At 41.2% G+C, this 24,311-nt stretch overlaps 1 protein-coding gene and 1 long non-coding RNA gene across 2 annotated transcripts in view; one reads left to right on the forward strand and one right to left on the reverse strand.

Moving 5' to 3' along the window:
* Positions 1 to 21,739, forward strand: part of LOC134437875 (uncharacterized) — a 33,210-nt gene extending 11,471 nt beyond the window's left edge. The window contains exons 2-3 of the long non-coding RNA XR_010032498.1: positions 17,572 to 17,682; positions 21,652 to 21,739. This is a non-coding gene — a long non-coding RNA (uncharacterized LOC134437875). The remainder of the gene's footprint in view (positions 1 to 17,571; positions 17,683 to 21,651) is intronic.
* On the reverse strand, positions 14,292 to 21,850 carry nat16 (N-acetyltransferase 16). Its single transcript, XM_063187434.1, has 3 exons — positions 21,628 to 21,850; positions 15,553 to 15,777; positions 14,292 to 14,934 (listed from the first exon to the last, which is right to left on the reverse strand). Exons 1-3 carry the CDS (start codon positions 21,841 to 21,843, stop codon positions 14,365 to 14,367), a joined length of 1,011 nt encoding a protein of 336 aa, XP_063043504.1. The 5' UTR covers positions 21,844 to 21,850; the 3' UTR covers positions 14,292 to 14,364.
* Positions 21,851 to 24,311: the final 2,461 nt, after the last annotated feature.

Consider the following 24,311-nt stretch of genomic DNA (forward strand, 5'->3'; position numbering starts at 1 on the left):
CCTGTCCCTGTCCTTGATTGCCTTCAACATCTAGGCTGCTGTAGGGCTGTGTGCCAATTGCATGGGCTACTTCATCTGTTTTCAGACTGCAGCCTCCATAGCACATACCCTCCGCATTTGTGCTATGAGTTTGGGCCGAATTTGTACGGTGCAGCGTGTGTATTTAGAGAATTAGTAGTATGTGTTTTCAGAGAATAATTACAATAGGAGATGTCTGATTTTGCTGTGCTGCTATAGGACTCTTTGTGCTCATTGCGTACTGTACAAATACATTGTCATTTTATCAGATCTCTGAATTTGTACAGTGTGCGTAGATAGAGAATATTTATTGTAGGAGATGAGATGTGTGATTTTGCTGTGTAACTGCTACATGTGTCCAGAGCAGACCGCCCAGTCATGAGCCTCGACTTCATACTCCTGCCCTCAGAGTCGCTGACCGCTTTTGCCGTGTCCAGGACAAAGTCATATGAAAGCCCCACTCCACCCGCAATCCACCCAATACAATGTAATGAGGGCCCAATCCTGCATCCCCCCTCCCCAACCTTTTCCCTGGGCCTGGGGGAACTGACCTCCTTGTCACCCCCTGTTGGCTTCCTTGCTTACTTACCCTTCCCTTCCCCCCTTTGCCCAACCCCCCAGACCCTGCCGTCCTTCTCTCTGTCACTGACCCTCACCCTCCATAAAACCCCTCATCCTCCCCCCTCTATTCCTACTACGCACAGAGATGTCACACTGTGCACCAACATTGGACCCCAATTTCAATTAAGTTCAATTGCAAATAAAAAGGATTGTATGCTGTTCATCTAGTCGCTTTAATGTTGAGCTGGTATCGAGAGTTTCTGTTTTTGTCGTTTTCTGTTTGTTTTTGCATTTGTCATGAAATCCCCCATCTGTCCATCATAAATAAAAGCTCCTGTCCACTCCCATCTGGCCAGCAGGGATTGGGTAGTCTGCTGCGAATGTGAATAAGGAGCATGTCTAAAAGGAAAAGGACATTGCAGATCTTAACCCTAAGGTCGTAGGTTTGGTCATAACAATAACCCCATTCATACAACTGAATATGATTTGACTTTCTTTCTTCGTAATAAAATAAAATGATTAATATTGGTAGATCAGTAATTTTGTTATATCATAATAAAATGGCAGATATTGGTAGGGAATATTTTGTCCGCTATGGTTAAATTTGACTAGAGGTTGTGACGTATCCTTATAGTGCCTGTGCAAACCTGCATGCACCCATGCACCAATGAATCACACCCCCATCTTATGACAAAATCTTTGCATACCCTCACACTCCGTGCAGCCTCTTTCTAGCGTTGAAAGTCTCATTCATATCACATTGTGATGAATTGGCTTCATAAATGATTGTGTTGCGTCTTAAATATATTAACATAATGTATGTCCATATGTGAACACTTGGGCATTGTGTGCAGTCTCAGTCAATGCGACACGATTATCTGTGATGACGCAATGTCATTGAGCACACAGACATGTGTGTTCAGTTGTGTGTATGTGTGCGTGCAAGCATGTGCATGCGAAGACCCATGTTCATTCTCTGAAGCGGGATAGAGCAGAAAGGTTGAGTTATGTAACACCCTCCTCCTCCCCACCACCACCATCGCCCCCACCACCGCCACCACTATCCTGCATCATTTCGCCTCTCTTCCTGTCCAATCCATTGGCATGTGCTTGGCATGAAAGCCTTTGGGCTAATACACAGCCAGCTGGCGATTCTATGCCAGCTTTAGCCATTGCGCACCGCACCCCCTCTCGTTCCCCCCTAAATCCATCCCGTCCCCAGCCGCCCCTCCCCCCTTCAGTCCTGACCTTCCAATTACTGTGCTACCCATCACTTGTTCCTCCCTCCCATCCCCCGCTCTCTCGCTCCCTCAAGTAGGAGGGGAGGAGGAGGAGGTTGGGAAAATTCCACTAGGACATTGTCCTGGTCCACTGCCACCGACCGCCTAGCCTTGAATAGTCAATGGCATCAGTTGATTACGCGCATGGCAGATGCACAAGGTACAAACGGGCCCGGCTCCTTCCCCCCAATTGAAATGAAATTCCATCGGGTACTAACTTACGCACTTCCGCTTATTATGAAGATGCTGTGAAAAAACTGGGTTATGGTTGGTTTTTTTTTGTTTTTTTGCTTTCATCTTTTTTGTGTGTGTGCTTTCATCTTAGGAAATTGAAGAATCAGCAAATCCACCCTTAGCAATGAAATGTGGGTTTAACTGGACTCTCATTTGTAAAACATTTCTTGACACGCGAGTAATTTCAATGATACAACTCTCTGGAATTATGGCTTGTCATACAGTCATACCATTTGGAAATTATTTACACTCACTTTTTTTTAATCATCTTTAAAATTGTACCATCACACCAACGTAACTGCAGTTTTGGAAGGATGACAGATCTGCTAAAATGTACGATTTTAAAATATTATGTTGCAGTATTACACATCCTTTTAACCAATAGCTCAAAAATGTATTACGGTAATGGATAATTTCAGCAAAGAGAAATGTGCATGTATAAAGCAAAGACACAGTGATGCGGAAAGTGAAGTGTAGTTTAGCTGTAAATGGACAGTTTTTTCTTAGCTTTTCCCATCTTTTGCATACTCTGTGCATACTCTGTACAACTCGCAAACTCAGCTGACTGTCTGGGTTCTGTCTCTTTAACAGCATCCCCTTTCTGTTTTTGAGGACAATGCGTGGTTTATGTGTGCCTTTTTGGAGACCAATTAGTAGATTACATCTCAATGATTGTGCCTGGTTAGTTGCTGGTCCCGGGAATTAGCGCGCTACCCCCTTGATCCCAATCACAACACATACCAGTACTTTAGTCATAATAATAGAGGAGAGTAGCCAGTAGGCTGCATTCAGTTAGGGTGAAAAGATTGCACACATCCCCTGTTTAGGTAAGGTGCAGGACAAAGGCTCCTTCGAGTTTTAGGAGATGGAAGTATTCAGACTTGAAATGCATTTCATGGCAAACGTTTCGATGTCTGAAGAAGGCCATGTGGTCCAAAACGCTGTTTGCCATGAAGGTGTACAGACTTCCAACACCTAAAACTGGATGCCACCAGGCTGTACCTATCATGCTCATGGAGAAGAACAAAAACTTTCCACCTTGTGTGTATGTTTATGTCTATGCACTTGGATGAAACTTGCATCTGCTTTGAATGTATCACGGGATAAAAAAGGCCCTAAATCAGCTGAAATGAACACTTTCTTAAGACAGACTATGCAGGTTGTGCTCCACTCATATAGGTAACAGGACACTTAGTCTCTAATTCAACACTTAGTCTCTAATTCAACACTTGTATTGTTGGTAGCACTCTGTAAGTGTTGAATTACAGTCTGCAAAAAATGTACTGTGAAGGGTCCCTTGCATTTGGCCCATGACGCCAACAACTCATCTGACTGCTCAAAAAAAGGAACGAATCACTATAAATTCACCACACTCTTGGGTATACGCCATGCCTCAATCTTTTTAGTCGCATGCAATGAGTCTATACACCACGAGGATAGTTAACCACTAAAAGGCTTTATTTACATTGGGATGTGACTTAAAAGCAAGTTTTAAGGCATAGACCAATATAAATACAGACTTGTAATGGTAACTGTCCTCTTGATTGCCTCAGGATTGTGTCTTCTTTGGAAAATACATCACCACTCCAAAAAGCACCAGAGGAACGTATTACTTTAACACCCACAGCAGCACTTCCAGTATCTTGTTTATGGACATTACTATATCAGTCAGAAACCAGTTTCGCTTTTTGGTGTCTTTGCACATCTGTTGTTGACCTTGTTCATCCAACCAATAAGTACTCCCCACTAACATTACACGTGTGTTCTGGTATACTGACACGTGACATGATGCATCTGTCAACCCCAGAAATATTCATCGGCATCATCGGTGGACTAGATTCTAGATAGCACAGCCCAGAGGCCTCATGCCAATCATCAAGGTCTTGGTGTCCTGTCCTGTGCGGCAGGCAGGCAGTCAGGCAGCCCACATTTACACCCCACGTGTTGCTGCCCTCACAGGGCTTTTTAGCATCCCTAGCGGCAACCCAATTGCGAGGGGTCCATTAGGAGGCCCATATGTGAGACCCGCTGCGTCCCAATGGAGCGAGCGTCATGCTGTACATACACCCATTGTCCGGAACTATTATGTTAGAATCCATTGATCATTGTATTTACTTAAGTTATTATGTCATTCAATCTTCTGGTTTGCTACCACCATCAGCACCACCACCACCATCATCATGGCCCTTCCTGGAAGGTTCAGCTGGTGAGCTCTGAAATGAGCTGTAAATGACATTTGGCCAATGAAAACCCGAGCTGCTGGTAATGTATTTGGTGTGCGGTGCGGAGACATGGAGATTCTGTCTTTAGAAAGTAAAATCACAGCCATTCATTCCCTCAGCCTGAACCCCTCACACCGGTGGCTGAAGTTTTGAAGATTGTCATTCATTTAGGTCATGTGATCCAAAAGGGTTTAGCTGTAAACAACCGGACTGCTCGGATCTTGAAGATCTTTCAGGTCTGGTTGACGCAAGAGGAAACCCAGTACTTCTCTACATTAGACCAAGCCCATCTCCACTTGGCAAAGGAGTCACAATCGAGGTGTGATGAATCGTTAATTACATCTAGAGAAGTAAAAGTACTACAGTTTCCACTCACATGACTCCTTGGAGAAGGAATGAAACCTCTGTAAGCTCCAAGAAGTATCCCAGTTGTTTACAACTTAACGTTTTTGGTTCGTACAAGTGGCTTCAGTATTCAGCTGATCATCCCCTGTACTGTACCTGGCTGATGACCTGTCAACCACGTCTCGCACCCAACACGTCAATATATGACACAAAAGCTATATTTCTCACCAGGCCTCAACATGGGATGCCAAAGGTTCCTCTATTCCATCACATCATAACGGCCAGGTTTGCCAGATCAGGTTGCCTATGGATTTTACCTAAACTTAACCAGGCACTGAAACATGCTTTCACAGTGGTGACCTTTCCATCACAATGCAACACAAAAGGGGGGTACCCTTGCCTTTTGCGTCATGGTGCGACGCAAACCTTTGTCGCCACATATTGAGGCGTTGTCGAAGTGCCATATAGTGACGAGTTGGTTGTGAGACAGCCGTTCATTAGCATCACCCAACAGGTAATAAATGTGGCAGGACGTTTACTTTTTAAAGTCAGGATGTCCACCTCTGGCAGTACGTGAAACCTCTGCAGATCACTATGGAAAGATTTACACCAGCAAAATGATGGATTGACTACAGAGGACCTTCTATAATGCGGCAAAAATAATTACGAGGCCCAAAAAAACAACCTCCTTTTTTTGTTCTTCAAGACTTTTTTTGGTCTTTTTTTTAGGGAGAGGGTGAGGGGTAAGGGGTAGGGGTGGGGGGTAAGCTCATTTATTATTGGGAGGCGCAGCACAATACAGAGTTCGATTACACACACAAAAGTATTCGTATTAAATAGCTTGTTAGTTAGTGCTAAGGTCTTTTTTCCGCTATGTTAAAAACTTCTATTCAGTTGCATACAATGGGAGGAGCTAGTTAGCCATACAGATTACGTAAAATGACCATGACCATGATAATCTAGATAATCTGCCACAAGCATGTCAGCAAACACTTCCCAGTCTTTCTTTCCACAACATACAATAGGAATACAGAAACCACGGTGTTTTGCCTCAGAGTACAAACAATGATGGCATGTAAAAAGTGAAGATAGGCCCTCTGTAACACAAAATCCTCTATTCTCACAATTCGGGTTGTTAAAGGTGGATGTATTGTGTTTGACATTTTTCCCTCTTTTAAATTGACCTCTTCAAGCCAATATATGTCCGCCTGTAAACATGTTACTATCCAGCTACCAACTACTGTTTGTCCATCAATGTTTTGTTTTAGATTTTTTTTTCTTATGATTTTTTTTTTTTTAATAAAAGTCATAGACTTTTAGTTCCAATTTTTATAGGTCTTGGTATGCAAAAAAATATTGTAATACAAAAGCACAGGCGATAGCTGGATACTTTTGCCTACAACATGTTGAGAAAGCATCATATCTTTTAAATTGAAGACTGAAAATGACAATACATAGCCAGGAGCACGTGATGTCCCAACATGATATTTTCCATTCAATGCTATTCTAGTCAGTCTTGAGGCCTACATCAATAACAATAGTACCAAATGGTAGCACATGTGTTTTCTCTTAGGTTACTATATACGGCTCCCTTTATCATTATATGCACATGGTCTCATTTACTAACAGTAATAACTACATCAGTTCTCAGTCACTCTGTAATACACCAATTTCATCAAGTGGTAGAGTATCACATATATTACTGAATGGGGATAATACAGTGTGCACACAATGCTGGGGAATGTTAGTGAATGAGACCATCAATCAAATAGATGAGTGTTCTCTTGAAGTGTTATTCTGCCATAAATATTTAGCGTGATTCAATACCCCCAAAACATCACAACATTTTCTAACCAAATGTAAAGCTTTACTTAATGTTGTCACATGAGTTGATTGCATTCATTTTACTGTCCCTCCAATAATCGCTGTCCAATTGTTATTGTGTGTCATTATTATCAGAGGAGTGTTATTAATATCAAGCCTCAGCTGTGGCTCACCTCACCTCATCACTATTACCCTTTTCACTAGAATTCATCCACCATACAACCCAATCAGTTAACAGTTTGGCCTAGTAATTCCACAGAGGTGTGTGTGTGTGTGTAAGAGAGAGAGGGTGTGTGTGTGTGTGTGTGTGTGTGTGTGTGTGTGTGTGTGTGTGTGTGTGTGTGTGTGTGTGTGTGTGTGTGTGTGTGTGTGTGTGTGTGTGTGCGTGCGTGCGTGCATGCGTGTGTGCGTGCGTGCAGGTTTGCTGGCATGTTTGTCAATTATGAATGTGTAATGTATGTGTTTGTATGTGTCCACTCTTCCCCCAAGCTCGTTATTGGTACAATGGATTTGTTTCACGTTGTTCTATGTACATACTGGACATATGCGGAATTTGCATTTACAGGGAATGCCTTTGACATACATGGGTGCTAAATTTTGCTAACATTGTCATGTTACCTAAAAAACAAAGTGCCTTGGTGTTTTGATGCAACCTCAAATCAAGTGTCCCTTTTTTGTAGATGGAATTATGTCCTTTCTGCAAATTAACCGGACAACAGCCCAAGCATGCAATTCTTGTTTAGCAACTAAAGGGAAAATAAGGACATTAAAACATGGCAGAAAACACATTACAAAAGAAAGTCTTAAGGAAAAGGAAAGACAAAAACAAAAAGGCTAAAGTTGTTAACAAATTCACTTGTTAACAAGTGCACTCAAGTGAAGCTCAAAATGAACTTGTGCATATTGTCATGCGTTTTTGTTAGTCTCTGCTTACTAGTTCAAAAATATCTCTTTGTGCACATACATTAGCGAGACTAACATTGTTTTTTTAAATCTAACACCAATAAAATGACCGTCACAATCAAACACATATTTAACTAATTTTCACACATTCAAAAATGTGTGTGCAGCTATAGGTATAGATGTTTTTAAGGTCCATTGTCGCACACATAAGGTAAATGTATAGAAATGTTACTTCAGCCTATACTTACATAGATATGTTAAGATATATACAACTACACCACTAGAACAATATTTCTACTATCCAAGCAATACAAACGAAGAACAAAAAGAAATTACCGGTTAAGCTAAGCTATGATTTTAAACAGGCAATATTCTTAGATCCTACAGGTTTTAGACAAAATGTATTTTATGAATGCAGTTTGGTTTGGTTTACATCAAGCCTGAGGCTGAGAGTCCAGTTAGTTAAGATTATGTTCGTAGCTTAATGCTTTCCCATGTTATAATTTGAAAACACACACACTAGAACAGAGAGAGAGGGAGAGAGGGAGAGAGAGAGATGAAGCTGCCTATTTTGTTAACTCACTAAATGAGTAGTTGATTTTGCTTGATGTAAACCTAACCACAAGTGATTTCTGCCCCTTTGACCCACACAGCGTATTGTGTCAAAATGAAGAAAAGAACACATCTCATACAACATTCATGGATTGAAAGGTTTTTTTAAAATTTGTGTATTTAAAATAGTATTTTATGTTTCACAACCATTTCTTGAAAATTAATAAATAAAAAAACAACATTTGACTCAGTCTTCAAATCACCACTTAAGAATAAGCAGCCAAATGGGGTTATAAAAATATTTTTTAAATAAATGAAACAATGTTTTAAAATAACCAAAATGCCTTTGAATGGCATTGTAACTGTTTTCATCCCCTTGACTGGCTTTTAGCTGTGAGTTCCACTTTGAGTCCTTTGACCATATCTTCCGTCATGTCAGTGCTTTGACAGTGGCCCTAAAATATCACACCTCTGCACACTCATCTGCAAAATCTGAGACATAAAACCAGCAATGTCTCTTTTTATTTGTAGTCATGCATGCACATGGTCTAGGACAAGGGCTGGAACTTGACAGCCTCAGCCTAATCAAAGGAATGGGCACCATGAAAAACACTAACCTTTCTCAAACACATGAACCCTTGACACCAAGGGCTCAACATGTGCCGATCCAGGCTATTTTTCCCACAAGACCCATATCTGGGACAGTTATATATAGCATATAGATTAACGCTCATCCAGATCTTGGTCATTAAATTGGACCCTTAAGAATGGATTTATTTTCTCTAGAAATTTATAAGTAATGACCACGTCTATGAATAAGCTTGTAATGGCTTTTCAACAGGAGAAATAACACCTGTTTTTGTCATTTACTTGTTCCAGCACGTTTGAATCAAACTATTCAGTTCTTCACAAAAGCCGTTTTCATGTTGGAATTGAAAGGCGGCTTGTCGTGAGAAATTGCAATAGGTTTGAAAAAGCCTCCCAGAATTACCAGTCGAGAGAATCTTAACCTCAAGTACATAGCTGTGTTAAGGTCGATGCCATCTAGATGACAAAAGGTAACTGTAAAGTTATGTATAATTTAATCATAAGTGTTGACTTACAGTGGAAGAGTACTCGGTGAACAAGTAGCTCTTTGCATTCACCTGAGATTTCTTTTGACTGTATGGTATAGTAAAAGAACCACTGTATGACCCCTTTCAATGTGCAACATTGTTGAGGATGACGTATTCATCATGTAACAACCATTTGTGCTTTGGGTAACACAACTGGAGGACTTTACTGTTTTATAATTGCACTCACAATGCACATCGAGAATCGTTTTGGATTTTAAAAAAAAGTGAGGTATCAGGTCAGCAATGATCTCAGTCAAATAAGGCCATATTATCGGGTTTTGAAGAGGGCGTGTCTGCTGCATACAGACGGGTTTGTCGCATAGCTGTCCTATTACTGTCTACCAGTTGTGTTTTGGTCCATGACACAGAAACTTAACATAAAAACAGAACAGATATTTAGGATTAAAAACACAGGAGTAGTGACCGAGCCCATGTTTACTTATTCAGGCTGGTCTTTGAATAGAGATATGCTGAGGAAAAGCTTACATGTGGATATGACCAATGATGGGGAACCTGGATTCAAAAGCTACAATCCAGAGCTACATATGCCAACCATATGCTTGGTTTTACCTGTCCAATAAGGGCAATTGCATAGGTAAAACCAGGTCTTTATAATATGTGGCACTCCATTGTAGCTTCTGAATCCAGGTTGTCCATCAGCAGATATGATACCACATAAAGATTTTTCAGCAGGTGTTCACTGAAATTTTCCAAATTTGAATTTCCTTGCATTCTCTTCTCAGCATATGTCTTTGACATCACTGTTTTTTTTGTCAAAACATACATTGACACTAAAACGTCAAAGAAAATATACATGGAAAATAATGGAAAACATATCTCGACAATCTCATAAAAACTAGGGATGGCTCACATTGCATGGGATAGCAGAATAATGTCTGAAATCTGGAATTAACCAGTCTCTGCCATGTAACAGTTAAACCCTATCACATAAACCCCCATATACAGCACAGAAAGTGTATAGTGTTAAGTCAACACTTTGAGAGCAGGACCAACTACAACAGTGTTAATTTCAATTGCTTAAGTTGACTTAAGACTGCAAAATTTACTGTGGATCTACACAAAGCCAAAGTCTATTTTCCTCTCTAGCGCCTCTCTCAACTAGCTGAATAAGTGAAATACGTCACGTTTGCTCTCTACGACGATGTGTGCATTAGACTTTAATGCCTGTACAGGCGTTCTACTGGAACAGGTGACCGTCTGTGAAACCTGAGTTGGAGGGGGGGAACGACAAAAGGTCCAAAAGGAAATGGATCCGCTCTATTTAAACCCGCCATCACCTGAAACTCAAACTGACCCTCGGCATGTAGGTGAACACCTGTTTGTGTGTGTGTGTGTGTGTGTGCGTGTGCGTGTGCGTGTGCGTGTGTGCACGTGTGCACGTGCGTGCCCGTGCATGTGTCTGTCTGCCTGGTTGTGTGTGTGTGTGTGTGTGTGTGTGTGTGTGTGTGTGTGTGTGTGTGTGTGTGTGTGTGTGTGTGTGTGTCTATGTGCATATCTGCATATTCGCATGTTAAAGAAGATTTAAAAAAGCGATACACTTGTGGCGCTCAGGTAAAATGTCGTTTGAGTCTAAATTGGCAAATTCATTTAGCATGAGTTCAATCATTTACAGTAACTCCAAACTGCGCTCTCATTAGCAGAAGTGGTAATATGATAACAGAGGGGTTCTCTCCAGTTACCAGCAGTCCAGATGACCACAGCACATCTCTCTCTCTCCCTCTCTCTCTCTCTCTCTCTCTCTCTCTCTCTCTCTCTCTCTCTCTCTCTCTCTCTCTCTCTCTCTCTCTCTCTCTCTCTCTCTCTCTCTCTCTCTCTCTCTCTGCCCATGCCTCAGTCACTCACTGACGGAGCTCTTTAATAGACAGAAATTACTGAAATGATGGGTGTCTCCTACATGCAATGCAGGCCAACACAGAGCAAAGCATTAGTATCTCTATCTATCAGTAATAGCACGTCCTCTCTAAACCTCCAGCAGTACATGTTTACTGATCTACAGTATGCATCAGGAAGCAGCGGGAGCACCGAATAAAGAGTATTATTCAGGGCTAGCTCTACTTGTTATGGCAAAAAAATTAGGGCATGCAAAAGTGAGGGCATTACACAAAGTATAAAAAAAATGTGCACATACAGGCAGAAAAAAACTATTGTCACAAAGGTGAAAAAAGCTAAAAGAGTCTTTAACATTTCTAAATATACACATTGAAGCTGATTAGAGATTTGTTTCAAAGGCCATCAGTGCATCGTGACTTTCTACAATACAGCACTGTCTAAAGCAAATGTGTTATACTCCCTTCTTTCCCTGCAGCTTAGATACATGGGTTACCAAGGTACATCATATTGCAAATTATTCTAGATATAGCAGTTGGTGTTAATTTAAGTACGTTAGCACACATCAATTAAACACAAATTTCACTCACAGATCTGGTTGCAGCAGAATATCTAGTCATTACACTGTTTTGGTGGAATGTCCTATATAATAGTGTGTATGTAATAATGCTTTGATGCTCTTTTCCATAGCCATAAAGAGAAAAGCCTTTTTCAGTAGTTACATATTAGAGTGCTTTGGATTACCCATGATCCAATCTGCCATTCCCATATCGTATCCATGTCAGTCAGGATCTGACTTGAAGGGTTGGCTTATGTTCAACCTTGAGCAGGACAACATACCACTTGAAAAATAAAAGAAAAAAGAAAGAAGGAAAAGAATTGCAGATGTACAAATTAGAAATGGCTCAGTCCCATTGTGGTGCTGCTGATGTGGAGAGCTTTGGAGGTATTGGCGCTATAGCGCCTTGGGACCTTGAAAAAGCACAAGAATCCATTCATTTTTACATCCCAACCATTTCTTAGTGAGCATGTTTTTTGTTGTTTCAAATTTGTGGTCAGAAATTTCAGCGTAAGACAACTTGTCAAATCAAAAATGGCAATCCACTTTGGCCATTCTGTTCCTCAAGCGTGGAATCTTGTAGCATAGCAACTACTGCTCAGAAATGCACACACTGTTTAGAACAGACCACGGGTGTCGCGTTAAACCACATTAGAGAGAGGGAGAGAGAAAGAGAGAGAGAGAGAGAGAGAGAGCAAGGGAGCAAGGTTCACAGTATGTCATGACATACAGCTTAATTTGAAACTGTCTGGCTACCAAAGCTGTGAAAAGCCAAAATGGCCGAAATGGATGCCAAGGACTATGCTCCTTAAAAATAAACCGAATGATTATCTTAAGACCTGTTGGGCCATGTTAGCAACACATTAGTTTCGGCAGGTAATGGAGGTCATAAAAATCAGAACCAGGATTTGGGCAAAGCAGGAAAGGCTGGAGAGGTTAAAGGGCATAGTAAAACGGAGTTTGTAGGTCTGCCTGAGAGAGGGGAAAGACGAAAAAGCAAAGGCATTTTAGGGAATAAAAAGATGGAGAAGGGTGGAGATGACCTCCTCTCTTCATTAATAAAAAGATAAAAGTTGTGGTTTGCATCTCTCCTGTATTTGGTGGTGTCCATTTTCTCTTGTGAAGCAAAAATCTAGCTACTACAGATGATGACATCTTCAGTTTTGGACTATAGACAATACAGGTCAAGCGTCCATCCTCTTGAGCATCATTGGTTTGAGGGGACTTGGTGGTTTTATTGCATTTCTCTGAACAAAGTGAAATGTTCAGCTCCCCCCACCCTTTTGCAGATCTTCCAGGCTTAGTTAGTTAAGGGTCCAGGGATTCATGTATGTGTTATGTTAAGTGTTTGTATGTTGCTAGATCTTTTTCCAAGTTAATGCTCATTTTCTATTTGGGCTGGTTATGTCCAGAAGACAGTAGAGTTCTTGGGTCCAAAGACAAAACATTCTTCAGCGTTTCTTCATTTCTTCATTTCAAAAGATTTTTTTTTCTTCCAATTCATTGCGTGGTGGTGTGACACAGTTCTCAATCTGGCCATAACTGCTGAAAATTCTATTCTATTATCGAGAAAGTGTTCTTTTTCTGCATGGAAATGAACTGGGCAGTTAAATGGGAAGGCTTGTTGTGTATTTATACAACATGAATGTCTATATCTTTGCTTAGTTGTTTGGGTTCCCTTATTAGATGTAATTTTTCGAAAGATTATGAGATGGCATCGCAGTTTGTTCAGCCTTCATCAATTGATGGTCTAAATGACATTAACAAACTCAGGTTTCATTCAGTGGACTATGCTTGCAAGCAATCTTTGAGTGGACACACTAATGCTCAACATAAGTGCACCTAACATAAATATATTATCTTTCATTAATATCTCAAAAAATTAATATCTCAAACAATTACAAATGACAAAGGTGTAATGCCAAGGAGTGCTCATGTATGTAACAGTGCTCTTAACATAAAGGAATTTCACACTCTTTTGTTTGTGTCTTATGTAACATTAGAAACTAGTTAATATGATATAGCACTCAGGTCTTGCAGTATTGTCCCTTTTAGTTGACAACATAATTCAAAGGGGAATTTGCTCGAAACCACGATAGAGTTTGGTCTTTTTTTTCTCATATAGAACTTCAATCTACTTTTCATCTTTGTTGAAAGGGTGCAGCTCTCTATGTATTTCCATGTTGAAAGAAGAGCCTGAGTGCTGCCTATACAATATGGTTGTCCCTATCCTCAACAGATAGCAGCTAGAAGCTGCAATGCAGTACTGATGAGAGTGGTTGCCCATGCCAACCAACCCCGCATTGTTTTGAACTGAGCACAGGATTTCATGACGATCTTTTATAAAGTGCTGTAAGAATTGTGCAGATTTGTTTGCAGCTCGGTATATGTATTTACACATATACTGTAACACTATGTAGTATTATATTTATAGTTATGTACACAAAATTGTTAAATACATGAATTGCATTAATTTTCCCCATGAACTTTGAATTAAATTTACAGTACGAATTCATAAACCAATACAATGTTGCCAAGTAATGTCAAGTATCTCGTGGCTGTGTTCCAATTATGTACTGCTGCGGTGGTATTCCAAAAACTAAACATGAGCTTGACTAGCTGGGAATTTTGGGAATTTTGTGGTGTAAGGGCTACAGTAACTCTAAACATGGTGCTTATGGTTTTCTGTTTACACAATATCGGACTCGATCACGTCTATGTTCCCAAACAGTATTCAAGTATCTCATGGCCGTATTCTTACTATTATGTACTGCTGCTCTGGTTGAAAAAGATTACATATCAGTTTGGCCTTAGTCATGGGAGTCTACGGTGCTAGCTGGGATCCTTTTCAGGGTTTCTGGGATAAAGGGGCGTCTACACGTGGTGCTGAGATCTGCTCGCTTTTACACAACATCCGACTCCACCACGCACTGCTCTGTGTACTCCTTCACCAGCTCCACGCCGAGTGTGTTGCGGCAGAAATCGCACACTGGCTTCCACAGCGGGGGATCCAAGAAGAGCTGGCACATGACGCTGCCCTTCAGGGTGGCCGTGTGGCGCCTCAGGTGACTCACGAACTGTTGAGTGACCAGCGACAGATCCTTGCCAAACATGTCGATGTTCAGGTAGTACCAGTCTTCGCCGATGGGCACGCGGAAGGGGAAGGTGCACAGGCTGACCACGCTGGTGCTGCTGCGGTCGTCCACCATCCAGTCGATGTCTTTCTTCAGCAGGATGGCCAAGTTGCTGGGCGAGGGCTTGAAGGGCTGCCAGTCCTGAACAATGGTGGCATTGGGCAGCACGTCACGGATGGGACCTGGGCTGAGGAAGAGTTGGCATACCTCAGAGGGGTCCAGACGAACTGGGGCACGGGGAGGGGCTGCTCCATCTGCCACCGAGATGCCCACGTTGGGACCCAGCTCAGCCAAGCGCAACTTGAGGTCCTCTGCTCGAAAGCGAACTAGAAGGATTCCCTTTTGGGAGTGGGGAAGAGGTTGAACAAATAACATGAGTGGTGTACCTATGATTTCAAATTCATATTCATATTGAAATTGTGTAATCGCTGATATCACCAAGGGGGAAAAAACTATCTGTCTTCAGTGTTTCCCAAAGGTTTATAGATAAGGTGTTATTGGTTCGAACCAATGTTATGGTTCAACAGTTTTATCCATTAATTTCAAGCCCAAATTCCCAAGTTCTATTGTGATCAACAGATTTGTGACCACTTTAACTATCCAACACACAGTTGATTTCAAGATTAGGTTATACCATCCCCTCACACTAATTTTACTTGTACATACAGAGGAAACGTTTAGTGGAGATATGGATATATTTGACAAATGTGTCCTATTTTATCCAGTCACTGACATTTGAACATAACAAATGAAAATTTTATGAATGTCATAAAAAATGATCACTTTTTGGAGGGGCGCTCACCTCCCTCGTCCCTCCCCCTTTTGCTGATTAATCACTTTTCTGGTAACAGGGTCCACCCCCTTCCAAAACGCCATATCCAGACCCTCCGTGCAAATGAAATCAGTACAAGGGGATGGTAGGCTAAATACCAGGCTACATCTTATCACCGGCCATACCTGCTTGGTGATCAAACGGTACTTCTGGAACTCCTTGGGCCCAAGCTGGTCGTCGCGAGTCAGCCGGCTGACTTTGACCTCTGGGTATTTGGCCTTGACCATCTGAGAGCAGTACCTCAGCAGCACTCCGGCCACGCCCTTCCCCCGCTCCTGAGGAGCCACGCGCAGACCCTCCACCAGCATCGTCTCCCCGTCGTCAATAACAACCACAGACTCCAGAGCAATCTGAGAAATAAGGAGTAATTTTAATCTCATATGAAATTTAAAATCTTCATCATGTTGTTATGTTGTCAAAAACAGCGAAACTGGTGCTCATATAGAGCAATTTCCTACATAGTATTTGCACTTCAGTTCAAAAGTTTGGGGTCACCCTCATTTTTCCAGTTATTTTTTGCAATTCAACTTGCAGACATCTATTGAATAGCTTTGCGAGTAAAGACTGAACATCCAAAGGTGAAAAAAGGTGTGATTATCCATCAAATTTGTTGAATTTCTTCTGATGTTCAATTTATTAGAGAATGCATAGAACCATTTGAAAGCTCAGTTTCTGCTCTTTCCGATGGTAGGTATGACATTTGTTGCGTTGCCACCTTTTGGCTACAAATTCCAGTCAAAGAAGCTGCATTCATTATGAGCCACCAGAAAGAACCTAATGGAACCTGCTTTTATGAATTCACAATCCATAGTCTCAGCCATGTTTCAGCAAGTGCCATACGACGTTGTGCTCTTTGAAATGCTATGAATTACGTCTAGCAATATATGGATTGACCAGAGCAGACATCCACTTTTGCATCCATGGTGCTCAGAGGTCATTGGGGGAGATTCTGGATGTCATCTCGCCCAGTGAGTGAATCAGATCAGAACCTCAACTGACTATGATTAATGCCAAAGGTGTCTACACTTTGATTAGTCAAATGTTAAGGATACATTTTGGCCTGCATAGCTTTGAATAATGCTACATGTAATTTATTGTAATGTATTGTCTATAAATGCATTCCAATATGTTTTTTCCAATATCAAGTTGCGTATTTGTTCTATATATTTCAGAGAACAATGACACAATTAAGTTATTTTTAATCTGACCTTGAATTGAAACTAAATAGTCTTTAATTTAAAAAGTATCGTGGGGGAAAGTGTAGCAACCCCAAGCTTTTGACCGGTAGTGCATGTAGAGCATGGATACAGTACGTTTTAGGGTAATTCAACTGTATTATGCACATTCCCCATCATCCATAACACACACAGGCACCTGCACAAGATGAAAAAATAGTAGAAACAGTAATGAAATATGAGTGCACTGCATTGTTAATCATGCTCACCAAGATATTTAGTTATTTACAAAACGAGAATTTTTTTTTCTTACATTTAGGGCTACCGATTGGTAGCTTTACATTCAGCCACAATAAGCAGTTCAGTAACACATACAGTACATTTTAGGGCAATTTGGCTGTTTTACACAGTTAAACTATAACACTTCTTAAAATGTGTTGCATAGATTTTGTTTTGCTGCTGTTGTAATAAAATTAATATTAGCAGACAAGCAACACAGATGGTAAGCACTGCAGATTTTATAAACGGCCGGAGAAGTTACTGCGTGGAGACGCTAAGTAGGTTACTCCACCCAGTAAGCTCTGAAGATGATGTAGAAGACAACCCTATTCAACCATTTCCCTTCCCACAGTCCATGAAGTGAGATTCTTTGGTGCACAAGGGGTTCTGTATGGCCGGTTGCCCACTGTCCATTGTTTTGTTGTCCAACGTATGCATTGTCATATTTCGTTGGTTTAGCAGTCTTGTGACCACACCAAGTAAATGCACAGGTCTCCAATAATGTTGAGTGTCCCCTGACCCATTACAGAAAAGCTTATACACCAGAATATTTCACTATATGGGGTCCCTCATTCAAATAATACAAATAAAAATTGTACAATATAGGAATAGTAGAAGAGAAAGGATGAAACTAAAAAACGCTCTACTCTGCTTTCTAATCAGAGCACTGTTCTATTTTCCCCCATGCAGTCAGTCTGAATGACAGCTGTTCATGCTGACTCTTGGAGTGCACCTGGTCTTTCCATCGGGGACAGATCTCACCATTTGACGTGGGCTGTCTTGACAGGCTAATAACAGTGGGTGAGTATTATCAATTTGTCTCAATGCATATGTGTGCCATTATTCACTATTTCAGACACATTGTATAGAAAATCGCATACTTGTGCAAGACTCTGAATTCTGAACTCTTGAAATTTGAATTTAATAGCATGCTGTCCTTAACAATCTTGCTCAAATTTGCTCTTTATATAGGTTTGTTGTTACCAGAAAAGTTAATACCAAATCATAATGTTGTTAAAGACTATGGAGTATGGTACTAGTGTATATGATAGCCATTTTTTTTCAATAAACAATAAAGCGTACTGGTGGAACGTTGCACACTAGAGGGCTACACATTTATACCTCATCTCCAACTTCATTTCAATCGACCAATTCGTAATCTAAATCACATCTACTGTAACTCCCGACTGTCTCCCGTCCCAAGCCTCTTTTTCGCTGACATTCCCTGTGATTATCACCCCAAAATAGTGTTCCGTCTGTTCCTTCGACCCCGACTGAAGCCGGGCTCGGGTGTCGACTTCAGCCCCTGAATAACCCGGCTGTGGGGGTATCCCTCCACTTAAGCGCAGGCTCCTCTGGGTGTCAACAAGCTGACACAGGGTGACGGAAGCCGGGCCGGGATTGAGTGACACATGACCCATTAGGTCTACACCCACAGCCCTCTCTCGGACATAAGTGAGCGTCTGAGAGCAGCTATAGCCATCTCCATTTACAACACCCAAGTGTCTGAACTCTTTTCAGCCTCAAACAGCATTACATTGCTTTGCATTTTTTTACCTATCTTTACTGTGAAAGCTTTATGATAGGAATTCACTATTAGAAGTTACTGCCTACCACATAAATTAAAGTTACTCAATTCACACTTGAACATTGGCAACATCACACATACACAGCAAACGAACATCAGCTAACTGGGCTGTTGAGTTAAGAAGCGAAGTGTTACAAGGTTAGGTGACAAGTCATTTTACACACGTAAAATACATGTAACTGCAATTTGAGCCATACCATAACAATGCCCTTGTCTTTTAACTTACCTTCAAGCAATGGCAAGGCAATAGCACACTTTACATTAGATACAATTCTTTTCATAAAATCAACTGGAGTTGACAACTGCGCTAATGCAAATGTTGCAGGAGTAAGGTATTTGACAGTGGAAGGGCAGGGGCTAAGATTTTTGAAAAGGGCACGTGTAACAACATTTCTAAACAATACATCAGCTGTATTTAAAATGTAATTTTAATTACGTATAGCACATCCTGATGTGGATGTGGATGTGTATGCGCATAGGATCATATGAACCTGACCTTCAGGTTTGTCGTTGTTACTAGCTAATTATTTAAAAAAACAAGCATCCCCGTCAATAGGGCACTTTGACATCAAAGAGGGAAAGAGCAGGGGCTAGAGCCACTGCTGCAATGTATCAAGGTGGCTGGCCTCCTCTCTGGCAATGACACAGCGGGCACTTGACCGGATTGACGTTCACTGGCATCTCTTCAAGTACCCTGTTTATTTGATTATCTCTGTCTGGGATGACTCAGGCTATGTCAGCTCATCTAAATGTTCTTTTTTGTTCCTCTTGTTGTGCATAGCTGTACAAGAGAATATATATATATATATCATTTCCTTCCCAAAAGTTTTGTCGGATACATGTTTTTGGAATAACAGTTAATAACCTGACTTAAGATTAATCAATTGGCTTCAGAAGTCGCCCATATGAAAGCTACAACCCTCCCAAATGAAGTTGTATGTACAAAAATACATGTTGTTGTACCATGAAAAGATAAATCATTGAATGAACACAGAAAGGGCAGATTTTGGCAAGACAATGATTTTGGTGAAGAATGAGCAGATAAGTCACTTAAAATACACAAATACACATATCACGTGTCACAGATAAAGTATCATACATCACTCTCACCTCTTCAGAAATCAGCTTTGGCCATAGGTGTGTGTTTAGGGTCATTGTAAAGTTGAAGGGCAATTGAAGGGCCATGAGTAATGGTAATTCACTATTCATAGAGCAATACATCTATGTATTCATGATTTAATCAATGAAAACAGCTTTCAAACACCAGCAGCACTAAAACAGCCCCACATAAGAGCTGTAGCCATACCATATTTCTTAAGCATGTTTTTTTTTCGTATTCTTCATGCATCATACAATTTTGATACTATCAGTTATGAAAAGATTGATCTTGGGATCATAAGTCCCATTAGCCTTCATTTTTGTCAGAATTAGGCCTAACAAACCCTTGGTAGGCTTTTTGTGACTGGGCTGTAGGAGAGGCTTCAGTGTAGGACACCCACATACGCCATTCCTCGCCACGTGCTGCATTTTGTGTCATGGGAAATAATCGCCCCAGTTTAGATTTCTACTTCCTTAGATAACTGTGGTGTTAACTTAAATAACGACTTTCTTTAACCATTCTCATCTACTTTTTTTCCCGCTACACACAACAGTCTGGTTGTCAAGTCTTGTCGCTTGGGTACAGGATTGGCCAGGCCAGTCAGCAGACATGAACATCATTGAGCATGTCTGAGTAGGAAGAGAAAGAGGAAAGCAAGGAAGACAAAACAAAACCAAAACATCTGGATGATGAGTCTTTGCTGAAACACATGGATGCAGTCCTTAAAGCTAAAGGACGTCATATGAGATATTCATTTGGATCTTACAGCATCAGTACTTCATTTTCTGAGGTTTGAAATGACTTATCTGCCCATTTTTTGTGTAGACAAAACATTCGTTTTGCCAAAATCTGCCCTTTCCATGTTCATTAACTGATTAATCTTTCTTCAGTGCAACACATTTATTTGTGTACTTGAAACTTCATTTGGGAGGGTTGTAGCTTTCATATGAGTAACCCCTAAAGCCAGTTGATTAATTGAAAGTCAGGTTAACTATTGTTCCAAACAACATAGGCGACAAAACTTCTGGGAAGGACTGTATGCACACACGACACGGCCATAGCGTGGGTTAGAACCAGTCCCAAATGGATGTGTGTAGCGTAATGAGCTCTGACTGAATAAGACTTCGCATCAGTGAGTGAGACTTTACACCAATGCCTTCTGACTATGCCCTGAGAAACATCTCCTTTATTTGTCCTCTTCTGCACACAGTAGGCCTATATGACAGACAGTTTATAGCATGCAAAATCACTGATGAAATCATTGATGAGAGAGCGCAAACATCTTTGTATCCACTATTATTATAAGACATTATGATAATACATGCTCAAGGTTCCAGCAACCGTAGATACTTATGGCCTGCTACTTATCTCATCATTGGGTTCTCATAGTGCCTAGATGCTGGATTAGCTAGCTGCACAGTAAAAATGTGTTAATTTAACATTTAGAGAGTACTTTGGGACCAAATACACTATAGAAGACGTTAAATCGATTCTCAAATACACTGTTCTAGATACAGAAAAAAACATTCCTAAAATATTGTTGTAAAATGTACAAGTTTAATTTAAAAAAAATCACATGTTTAATTTATGATGCACATTCATACAAGTATTATCTTTTCCATGAGTATTTTCTGCTGTCAATTTTCAAGTATTGATTATGACTGGAAATGATTAAAGGGAGAATTTTCTCCCTGTGTTTCCATTTAGAATTTCCAGTAATAGACACCTGAAGCTGTAAACCTTACTGTGCTTTGGTCAGACCAGTAAATATTACTTTATATCTTGGTAACTCAGTTAGTTGTATAGTTGCAATGAACCGCATGCAATGCCTACTCTGGCCACAACCTCTATTCTCATGCACATGTGTCATGTGTTTGTATTACATGTACTGTACTTACATGTAGGGACACCCACCTCTCTCTTGAAAATCAGCAAAATCAGTTAACCTATGGACACCACTAAAGTAACCTGAACCTGAATCTGAACCTACCTTTAACTAATCAAAGTTCAACAAACGTAGCCCACAGGCATTGTGAAGTTCACTGGCAATATTTCTCACCACTTTGCCCTGCTTGCGGGCCAGGATGACGGTGCGGTTGGTCTCCTGCAGCCAGCTGCCGTAGCGGGTGGGCAGGTAGTCCAGGCCGCCGTAGATGCCCTGACTCATGGCCATGATGTCATCAAAGTCATCCTCCGTTGCTACGGTGAACTGGAGTTCCGTCTGAGGAGGGGCCTCAGGGAGCTGGATGCAGGGCAAGCTGTTCTCGATCTTCATCTTTTTTCAGAAGGAATAGAAATGTAAATCCATCAATAAATAAACAAATTAAGAATTCTTTAAAAAGACAATGTATCTTATACTTTGTCATCATAGTTATCATCTTCATCACCGTCATCATCATCATCATTGTAGTCAGTGTCATCATCATCCTAATCATCATCATGATTCTATATTTCTATAGCACATTAAACCCCAAGGAGGACCAATGTGCCATAGAAAAAGTAACATACGCTTAAGTATTAAAGAAAAAAATTCTAACTTCAGGCCCACAGTATGTGTGGTATGTCTCTGTGTGTGTATACTACAAAGCCTCATGGCGTCACAGGCCCTGAGAACGCCACGTTTTTGTGCCTTGGCCAAATATCGACTGGCCCCAGTCTGGCAGGTTGGCACAGCATGCCAATGGCGCCTGATGTGACTGGCGTGGCTGAGGCTTCCGCTCACCGCGCCTGTCAATGTGCCCCTTAAACCTCTCTAGAATGCCCTCGAGTGGACCACGCTAAAAAGTTTGACGGAGGTTAAGATTCTCTTGCCAGCGCCAAATCCCTGTGGAGCACAAAGCCCCCCCTCAACCCCATCTCAGGCTGCTCGGCACGGGCTTCCCTCTGCAAAAACAAACACATTTTTCTGGGTGGGAAAAGAATGAGAGGGGGTATTGGGATCGGATCTGGAAAGGTGGTGAATCACTGATGGGAGCAGGCATGCATGCAAGGGCAGGCTGGGGGAGTGTGAGGGGGAGAGGGAGGGAGGGGAGGCTGTGGGGTGCCAGGAGGGGAGGGGGCGGAGGTCCTATGCTGTAATAATCTGGCCAATGTGAAACGGCATGCTCCCTCACCAGAGAAAACACACTGTCTGCTCGACCAGTATGGAATACAACACGTTGCCCCGGTAATTTTCCATCAGTGTGTACCCACCCCTCAAGTAGTTCACGAGTATGACTATTGGCCATTGCTGAAATATCTCTGTCAGATTGGAAATTCGAGCAAATGCTTACAATAATGTCAAAATGTGCAAATGACCCATACATGTATGTATAGGTACGTGTTGCTGTGCTGCAGTGAATGGCTGTGTTGCTGTGTTGACTCCGTATATATAGGTATGTGCCTGTTATCAGCCACAACTGAAGTCAGTAAGTACATTTTATTTGTACGAATGCTCTTCACAGACAAGGCAGTCACAAAGTGCTGTGCAATGTGATTAGGAATTGTAATAGATGATGCTCATTTTCTGGATTTGTATGTTCTTAAGGGCCCGTTTTATCACGTTTCCTTTCTTCCGTTTTCAAAAAAGCGTATTTTTTAAAAACGCAGACAAAGAGAACAAAGCCTGAGTTTTAACATGCGACAGCACATGGTCACATTTGATCTGCTATACCGACTGCCAAAAATAGATTTGAAGCCCATAGCAAGAGGGTTTTTCATTAAAAGTGGGACAGTAAAGCTGATGCATGTACAGACAGACATGCCTCGCCATTACTCTGATGTGTTTCCATTAGTGCACCAACCCAGACTTTTCAGACAAGCCAGACTCATGCTGTTTCCAGTGAGAGGGATCGATGACTGACTGTCTGTTTCCCCATCTTTATTGATGCAGCTCATCTCTCTCTCTCTCTCTCTCTCTCTCTCTCTCTCTCTCTCTCTCTCTCTCTCTTTCTCTCTCTGTGTCTGTCTGTCTGTCTGTCTCTCTGTCCTTTGTCTGCCCTGATCCCATGACTCACGGTAGCACTTTACCACACATACCACTCCAAACATACATAGCCACTAACTATGTCCATTGAATTAACTAGTTATTCGCTGCCTCAGGCCTGGTACATTTCACAGTGATAATTTAACACTTGGGGAGCTGAATTGAACACTCATAGTTTTAAATACTCTCTAAGTGTTGAGGTAACACTGCAACATTGCAATCATGTTGGCATACAGTGCAGTCATATACTGCACCAAGAAGGAATAGACTTTGGAAATACTGTACAGTATGTATTTGGGCCATGTACAATTAAAGAGACAGCCCATTGGGAAGGAAACTGATGTATATTTCAAAACAACGTCTTACATAATTGTATATCACTGCAGGGGGGAACAGTCATTCGAGCGTTTATGATGAAGAGCAGCCTGAGAAATAACCAGGGATGTACAGGGATGAGACACGTCAAGATTATGTAAAAAGAACAAAAGTCTATATTTGACTTGAGAATGTTAGACTCAGATGACTCCAAAGTATCTTAAACTGCCATGACTGAAAATAAAGGATGCATACAGCAGCCAGCTAAATGGCTTTATAGTGCAAAGTTGAACTACTACTAGGGAACATAAAATATCAGGTCTGCCCCATTTTTTGCCAACTTCTACAGATATTTGGCAACTGGTACAGATATTTGTTTTAGCCTACATCAGGAAAGGGCAGTGCAACTGCTGACGTAAAACTTGGCTATGCCACTGGCCTCTTTTAGGGTTCATTAACAGTAA

This window comes from Engraulis encrasicolus, chromosome 21 (genome assembly GCF_034702125.1).
Source record: "Engraulis encrasicolus isolate BLACKSEA-1 chromosome 21, IST_EnEncr_1.0, whole genome shotgun sequence".
Lineage (NCBI taxonomy): Eukaryota > Metazoa > Chordata > Actinopteri > Clupeiformes > Engraulidae > Engraulis > Engraulis encrasicolus.

Coding starts and splice junctions, on each gene's coding strand:
- nat16 (XM_063187434.1), bottom strand. CDS start 21,843: ATGAAGATCGAGAACAGCTTGCCCTGCATCCAGCTCCCTGAGGCCCCT. Junction 15,778..21,627: donor CCCGCAAGCAGGGCAAAGTG/GTGAGAAATATT, acceptor CTTATTTCTCAG/ATTGCTCTGGAGTCTGTGGT. Junction 14,935..15,552: donor ACCGTTTGATCACCAAGCAG/GTATGGCCGGTG, acceptor CACTCCCAAAAG/GGAATCCTTCTAGTTCGCTT.